Source organism: Dioscorea cayenensis, chromosome 13 (assembly GCF_009730915.1).
Source record: "Dioscorea cayenensis subsp. rotundata cultivar TDr96_F1 chromosome 13, TDr96_F1_v2_PseudoChromosome.rev07_lg8_w22 25.fasta, whole genome shotgun sequence".
Lineage (NCBI taxonomy): Eukaryota > Viridiplantae > Streptophyta > Magnoliopsida > Dioscoreales > Dioscoreaceae > Dioscorea > Dioscorea cayenensis.
Window position 1 is genome coordinate 4,855,137 of NC_052483.1, and position 9,150 is coordinate 4,864,286.

At 36.9% G+C, this 9,150-nt stretch overlaps 1 protein-coding gene across 1 annotated transcript; it reads left to right on the plus strand.

Moving 5' to 3' along the window:
• The first annotated feature begins 5,099 nt into the window (after nt 1–5,099).
• LOC120274623 (probable disease resistance protein At5g43740) lies at nt 5,100–6,334 on the plus strand. Its single transcript, XM_039281164.1, has 2 exons — nt 5,100–5,402; nt 6,200–6,334. Exons 1-2 carry the CDS (start codon nt 5,175–5,177, stop codon nt 6,332–6,334), a joined length of 363 nt encoding a protein of 120 aa, XP_039137098.1. The 5' UTR covers nt 5,100–5,174.
• The last annotated feature ends 2,816 nt before the right edge of the window (nt 6,335–9,150 follow it).

Genomic DNA, 9,150 nt, shown 5'->3' on the forward strand with positions numbered 1-9,150 from the left:
TAGCATGGAATTTGGCATGTTTAGCACCAAACTAGTATATAATTCCATTCTTTTGTTCACCATGAGCTTTTATTCTATCTTAGGGGCAAAGAAATGAATATGGAGGTGTTTTAAAGCAAAACATATCAACTTGCTGAACCAAAGCATCACCACTGCTCACAGCAGCCGTGGCCACATATCAATATGGTTGTCCATTTTTATCATGACTGTTATCAAGCCATGCCAGTGTGGAATCACAAATAACAACAAAGAAGTCATAACAACCTCTACAATGGTCATTGTGAATCACCACGACCGTGACCAATCCACACAATGCCTAGATAGACCATACTAGGATGCGACTTGGAGCCCAACCAAACCTACTCACCATGACCTCCACAACGGGCATGGTGAGGTAGTGGCGGACTAGATACTTTAAATACCCTAGGGTTTACTATTTAAGATGAGGTTCTTTGCTGAATTTTGGAGAGCGGCTGGATTTCTGGAGACTTGTGCAAGTGGAGACGAGTTTCATCACCATTTCAGCAGATTTTGGTGAGTTTTCCAAGGTGACTCAACGTGCATCAATAGTAGAGGGCATGCAAACATATTAGGAGCCGTCTTGATGATCTTGAGATTCTCTCAACCTCAATCATAGAAGATTTATTAGAGAGAGTTAGTTTAAGAATTATTTATACTTTGTTCTTGTGGATTTATCATTATTTAGATCTTTATTTATGATCCATAGGATCCTAATTCAAGGGGAATTGTATGTCTACGTACCTTGATTATTGATTGTGAACCTTTATTGACAATTTAATTGATCTTTCTAGTTATTTGTGATTCATTGCATGTTTGCTTGTTGATTATTTTGTTGATGTGTGAGGAAGAGATTTCCATGCATTAGAACATACATGTTTTATTATTTCTATGCATGCGCTAAGAGATGAGGTATTGCAAGATTTCTGAATTAGGGTTTGGATATAGCCCTTTTAGAGGAATTCTTGTTCTTAAGGTGAACATAGGAGGTTGGGATAGGAAGAAATTCCATCTTAAGTTCATAGTGTTTCAAACCTAGTTGCTAAGAGATTGAGACCAGTTGGCCTCTGAATTCCCCCTGGTCCAATACTGGAATATAATTGTCATAATTCAACATAGATCATAAGTAATTGTTAATTAAATTTCCATACAATCACCCACTCTTTCCAATTGTGCTTAATGATCCTCAATTGTATCTTGTTAATTAATTTGTATAAGTAAACTTAAGAAATACCATAGACGTTTAGGCTATTGATTAAGTGAAAAAGAAATAATAGGAGCCTCTTGCCATTCCCTAAGGAATACAACCCTCGTACTCACCCACGAGGTATTTAGTCAATGACCCGTGCACTTGCAGTATTCACAGATATAACCTTACCTACACACACACACACACACACACACACACCCATCTTCTGTCACGCACCTTTTCAAGTAGCCCGCCATGGTGTACTTTCTTTTTCACCAAAGCTGGACACGGACGGCCGTCAATGGTAAATCGGCTATTAACCGCCTGTAAATGGCATGCACCCAGGCATAATAGCCTAGCGAGGCCAGATCATCAGCATACCTTGTTGTGAATGCTAGCATATTGAGTGATGTATTAGGGAAAAAGACAGTTCTCATGAAGTAGATGATGAGGAGCTTCACAAATATCTCCTTCTTACCATCTTTGATGCACACAAGTTTGAATAGGTTTGCCTTGATCGCATCACGATGGCAGTTATGCATTTATTTAGGAATTTTTGTTCAAACATGGATTGGTTTCTCTTGTGCTCAAAGGATACAATGTACCCATCATAGTGGAGATCTAAAATGAGAGCTACACCTTCTAGCAACATGTATTCCCCTATCCTAAACCTTTGGGTGCAATCATCGTGCATAAACCCGTAGTAGAGTGTCAAGAACCCCTCTCTCTTGCATGACGGGTGCGACATCCATCATATGAGCAAAAAGCATTCGGTGGAGGATCTCCCAATGGCGCATGTTCATATCCTTCTTCAACTCCATGAGTATTTCCACAACCGGGGCCAGGTAACGCCTTGCATTCACTAGCGTGATTGCCATCTACTGTTGTTATTAAAAATAACACAAAGTCAGTCATTAGTGGAACGATCAAAACCTTATTATACACAAAAACAAACAAACAAACAACACACAAAATGATAAACAATAATGACAAAGTTTACCAAATATATAATAGAGAATTTCAAAATTTATATAGAAACTCTTAATACTACACAGAAATAAACAACCACAGTACATAGACTAAAACTAGCAAACATTCAAATATGAGACACCATTCAAGCAATAAAGAATCACTGCCCAGGCATGCCTTCTCACCTTTTGACTGGGTTTTTTCCTTGAAAGGATGTCACCGATAAACCTAGCTCAGAATACTTTGAACGAGAAACCAATTCCACGGACAACTCAAAGGTGGACTTTCAAGAGAAAGATGATTGTGAGAAAGAGTATCTCCACTGGCTCCAACACAATAAGAAGAAGGTGAAGTGGTGTGGCTTGAGCGACATAGGGGTTTCTTTCTCAAATCCCAAGCTTGGGGCCGCCAACCGTCAAACCGCCTGTGAGCAATTCTGACTGATGCTTTAGGTGTGTGAATTTATATGTAAATATGCAAGTATGCAAATAATAATATCAAAATATATCCATGAATACCGCAAGTGTGAGGGTCATCAAGTAATATCTTGTGGGTGAGCACGAGGGTTGTATTTCCCCAGGAACGGTGAAAGACTCTTATTATTTCTTCTTCACTTAATCAATAACCAAAACATTTATATTCTTCTTTATTTTACTTCTACAATTTATTACATAATACAATTGAAGAATTGTTAAGCATACCTGGAAGGAGTTGAGAGGTTGTATGACAAGTATATTAATTATTACTTATGATAGGCATTGAGTTTGACAATAGTGTTCTAAAACTGGACCAGGGAATTCAAAGGCCTACTAGTCCCAATCTCTAGGTCACTATTTCTAAATCACTAGAAACTTAAGGTGGAATCTCTTCCTACCCTAGCCTCTTGTATTTCCCTTAAGTACGAGAACTCCTCTAGAAGGGACAAATCAAACCCTAAGCCTAATTAAGGGGCAATTGATCCCTAATCCAGAAACCTAGGTATGCCTAATTTCTTACCGCATGCATAGATTTATCATGGCATGTGTGTTCTTAAAATAGGAGCATATCTTCCTCAACCACATTAACAAGAATATAATAAAAAAACATGTAATAAATCACATAAACTAGAAAGATTTATTAAATTAAACAATCAAGATTCATAAATAATAATCGAGAGACCTAGACATAAAATTCCCCTAGAATTGGGTTCTTATGGATCCTAAAATAAAGCATTAAAGCAAGAGAAAGCCATAAGACCAAAGAACAAATATGCGTTTAAAGAATTCTTAGCCTAACTTCCTCCAATAGGTCTCAGAAGGTTGGAGTAAGAGGATCCCAAGATTGACAAAACGGCTATGAATCTCTTCACGCGCCCTCCTCTAAGGATGATCGTTGAACTACCCTTGAGAAACTCGCCAAAATCTGCTAAAATATGCTTAAAAGTCGTCACTAGCCACTCAGATCTCTAGAACTCCAGCAGTTCTTCCTTATTCGGCAAAATAATTTTCCCTAATTTAGAGAAAACTAGGGTATTTATAGAATTGAGTCCGCCATGGTCTCACCACGAGCGTTGTGATGCTCGTGGTGAGTAAAATTATTGCTTAGGGCTAAAACTTCGCGTCCTAACATGGGTCTCTGGGCGTTGTGTGGCTTAATCATGATCGTGATGGGTTTTGACAACGATCGTTGTGGCTTCGAGTGTTGCTTCGGAGGTTCCACGCTACCACGACTTGATAAAGGTAGCGGTGAGTGTAGACAACGTCCGTGGTCAGATGTCACCACGGGCATTGTAAGCCTTGGTGAAACTCTGATTCAGCAACTTAGCCTATTTTACTTCAAAACGCCCCTGAATTCACTTCTTTTTTTCCTAAAACAGAAATAAAGGCCGTGGTGAAAAAAAAATTTCGTACTAATTAAGTGATAGACATGTCAAATTCCATGTCGAATGTAGTGTAAATGATATAGAAAATATGAACTTTCTAGCACTTATCATGTTCCCGAGGAAAGAAGGGTCGTTTCCATAATTTTCTTTATATTTGAATGTGGGATAAGAATCAAGAGTAGACTGGTAATTTCTTAGGCCACTTAACAACATAATCTCCTCCGTTATTGGCATCATGGCTAAATTGAGAGGGATTTATTGGAGATAAGCAATCTTGGGATGAGTAAATAGTTACATCCCTATTATTATTATTATTATTATTATAGAGATGTTGAAATATGACCAATCATTGATCATGTTAATTTTATTACAACATGAGTATTTACTTGAATGTTTATTTAGATGTGAAGGTGATCAATTATTTGGTAATAAAAATATAACCAATGTATGTCTTAATAATGCACATTATGTAGTATTGATTCAATCATCATTGATTATGAAATTTTAAAAAAATAAATGAAATACAATTTTTGTTTATATCTGCTTCTCAAAAAGGCACTGAAATTGAGTTTTTACAAAAATATTCTGTTACTATAAATTATATTTAATTAGAAAACATTCAAAAGGGATATATAATGCTACATGTCTTTTCTGCTCTATCAAAAACAAAAAAATCCATGGAAAAATGAAAGCTAATCCCTCCAGTTTGATTTGTTGTGAATGATTGACTAACTTAATGAAATAAAAAAATCACCAATTTGATGCAAATCTTCAACTTTATTAGTATTTAAAAATGTTCCTTTAAATGCTGAAACAACATTAAAAAGGTTAATCAGTATTATAGAAAAAAAAAATTTATCCAGGTTAATCAGTATTATAGAAAAAAAAAAAATTATCCATAGAAAAGAATCCTCACGCAGCCAATCTTGACATTTAAAAAGGTAAATATGTATTCTTTGCTGTTGATACAATGATACATTACCTAACGCACTAATCAATATTATATGATATTATATTATATTGAGGGGTGGTTATTGCTTAAATATTAAATGGTTTGCACTACTCTCATCTTCTTCAATTTTCTCAGGGCATTGGTTTTTTGATTTATTAGACTCTTTTCAAAGAAAACTCAGCAACATGTTGGATGTGGTGAAGCTATGTCTTGCGCCTTGCTGTTCTTGCTTCCAGAGTCCAGTTGTACGTGAGGACATGAGCTATGTGTTTTGCACCAAAGAGAAACTTGATAGATTAGAAAGTGCCATGACAGATCTAAGAGCCAAGAAGGATGATATTGAGAGAGAGCTTAATCTCCCTCAACACAGAGGAAAACAACCCACTAATGAACTTCAACGCTGGGTTCACAAGGTAAAGCTAAATTCCATCCATGAGTTTTCCTTTCTTATTTAATTTTTTGTTCACTTTGTTTAAATGCGCTTTTTAATACTTTTATTTGGTCATTTTATTCAATTTTTGTTTCTATAATTTTGAAATATTCGTTATGATGATTAATAATATCAGTTTTATTTTATCATAATGTTGACTCAGTATACGATTTTAATATATGATTGATTTTTGGTTGTTATTTTTTTTTTATGCACCATATAATTTAGATGTGGTTGTGCATTGACCAAGTTTGATTGATTTTGAGATGCCAACAACTAGCTACAGATTTTATTAAACAATAATTTTTTTAAAATGTTATTTTTATAATTTTATTACATTGATGTGGACTAATATATATTTTGAATAATCCACTCCCATGAAAAAAACTAAAAAATAAAACTCTTGAACTTTAAATTGGCTAGTTTATACGGTTAGTTGTCACATAAAGAATAATTAAAAAAAAAAAATCAACATATATAAAACATTCTCCATGGGAGAAATGAACATTTTATTATGTAAGGGTTGTATTGAATTATTTTGAAAACGCGAGAAAATAGATAATATAGTCAAACATAGAATAATAATAATAATAATAATAATAATAATAATAATAATAATAATAATATAGTCAAACATTTTATTTTAGTTGCTGAATCCAAGATGATTTTTTCTCATAATTATCTTATAGATTTTTGTATTTTGGTTTGTGTTTTGAATTTGGTATAATAAGCAATGTCAATGTGTATAGGTTTCAAAACATCTGAATTGATTTTAAACAGGTTGGAGAAACAGATGAGAAGGTAACACAATTGCTGGATGAATATAGCAAAAGAAGTTGTGTTACAGGCCCTTGTTTTCTGAATTGTATTTCAAGGTATAGCATTAGCGAGAAGAGCAATCAATTTATTAAATGAAATAACTCAGTTAAAAGGGAGAACAATCAAAAAGTCTTGTTCATAGAGCAACACCCTCCTAAACCAGTCCCACGAATCACATAGAATAGTGGGGGAAAAAATCAGCTCCAACGTTGATATTGCTCGCATGATTATCAGGGCAGATGAAAGAGTTGGTATAATTGGCATATGGGGCATGGGGGTGTAGGCAAGACTACACTCTTGAAAAATCGAGGCGGTCATTGTCGAGTGATGCAAACATGGGATTCAATCATGTGTTATTTATCGAAGCTTCAAAAAGATATTCACCGGAAGAACTTGAAAATGATTCTTTGAAAGGTTGAATTTACGACGTCTTTGGTAAGGAAGACATCTTCAATGTTTTAAAAATTAGCAACTTTGTATTGCTCTTGGATAATATATGGGAAGAAGTGGATCTTATTGATCTTGGAATTCCCCATCCTTATAGCGACAATAATTCCACCAAGCAATATAAACACAAAGTGATTTTCACTACTCGATACGAAGATGTGTGTGCCAAGATGGAGTGCGAGGAGAAAATACCATCAAAGTGGAATGCTTGGAATCGGATGAAGCATGGGATCTTTTCAAGGACAATGTAAATCTAGCTGTTATTGAGTCGGATGAAAAGTTTAAAAGAAATAGCATGGCAGGTGATGGAGAAGTGTGGTGGTTTGCCACTTGCTCGAAAGTGGTTGGTAAAGGCCATATCAAACAAAAAAATCAGTCCAGGTTGGAAATTTACTTTGAACTCAATAAAGAGTTCGAGCATCAAGTAGTTCAAGGTGTGCGAGGAATCATTACTTCCGATTTTTGAAATTCGAGTTATGATAATCTAACTAATGATTTCAAGGAGTGTTTCTTATCTATTTGCATGTTGCGAGGACAACATAAACGAGTATATTGCAGATTTTTATGGGATTAGGTTTGATTGGTGATTTTTGACAATTGGCAAGAAGCTTGTGGACGAGGAGAAAAAATATCCTTAAGATTCTAGAGGAATCATGTTTATTGTATTTTTACGATCATGGTTTTGTGAGGTTACATGTAGTTTACGTATGGACCCATGCACTCTACTTCTCCATAGCTGCGAGTTAGAGGAAGGATTAACTTGGGATATATAAAGGCTAGGGAGATTGGCTCTCGCGGGCGATGTGGGACTATGGACGGGTTAACCAGCTGCGTCGACACCCCACGGGCCCAGCCGGATGTGGGACCCAAGATCTAGTCGCAGCCCGATCGGAGCAGTGGGCTCGATACCGTATTGTCTGGGGACCCACCACTAGCTTCTCCATAGCTGCGGTTGTGGGGAAGGTTTAATAAGGTATATAAGGTAGAGAGATTGGTCTCGCAGCGATGTGGGACTATGGACTCGAGCCACTCACGTCCACAACACCCCAGGCCCAGCGCGGATGTGGGACCCAAGATCCTAGCTCATCCAAAGGCACGACCCGGCATCGGCGTGGGACCCGGCTCGATACCATGTTACATAGGGACCCACCACTAACTCTCCATAGCTGCGGTTGTGGGGAAGGTTTTGAAATAAGTATATGAAGCTAGAGAATTGGTCTCCATGACGATGTGGGGACTATGGGACTCGAGCGCTACGTCCCAACACCCCTAGGCTACGGCGGATGTGGGACCCAAGATCCTAGCTCATCGAGGCACGGCCGGCATCGGCGTGGGACCCGGCTACGATACCAGTATTACATATGGACCCACCACCTAACTTCTCCATAGCTGCGGTTAGAGGAAGGATTGAGCTTAGGATATATAGAGACTAGGGAGATTGGGCTCTCACGGGCGATGTGGGACTATGGACCGGGTTAACAGCTACGTCCCAACAACATGATGTAATTTTATGAGATGGCGATGTGGATAGCAGATGTGGGAGGAACATGAATAAATGGATAGTGAAAAGATATGATAGTTTCATGAGTTGAAATAGCATCAATCAATGCGAGAGAATTGGAGATTCGTGAGCCAGAGTGATTATAGAAGGCAAGGTGGAGCTTTTTGCCAATTTTGTCTCATCAATGTTACGATTTGTTATGTTTAATGATAAATTCTAATTCTTGTTTAAAAAAATATTCACGAAGGATTTTTCAGACAGATGCCAAATTTGACATATTTGAATCTTGAAGGCACCTGGTATCCACGAGCTTCAAAAGGTCATCAAATGTTTGGTTAATTTGCAATACCTAAACATTTCGAGACACAAATATCTCATCACTTCAAAGGAGTTGGTATATTTGAAGAAAGTGCAATATCTGATATGCGAGATATACAAGTGTGAGCAAGGTAGAGGATGGTCTTATGTCAGAGATTCGACAGTTGAAGGTCATTTGCCATACATCCAAGCTGGGTGGGTAGAACCCGGAAGAGTTAAAGCTATTGAAGAAACACATCAAAGCAATCGGGATGCGTGTAGTATCTCAGAGGTTCTCCAACAACTCTCATGTTTGCCAACGACTTGGCTTTGCCTATACAATTTGGATATCATCTCTCTTTCATTTTGACACTTTAAGCTACAAAGATCATGGATTCTTGCAAACACTACAAATTGAATCATGCTCACGGCTTAAGGGCTTATGATGAATGGAAGTGAGAGTCATCTCAATTTTCTCTATAATACATGATGTCAAAAATTGCGAACATTATTTGGACGAGATCTATTGCCTCCAGAATTTTTCCATGTGTTGAAGGGGTTATCCATATCAAAATGTAATTTGGATAATTTAGCTTGGGTTCTACATCTCCCATGTCTAGTTTTTAGTTATTCATGAGTTGTTCGAGATAGAAATGTTGTTTTACAT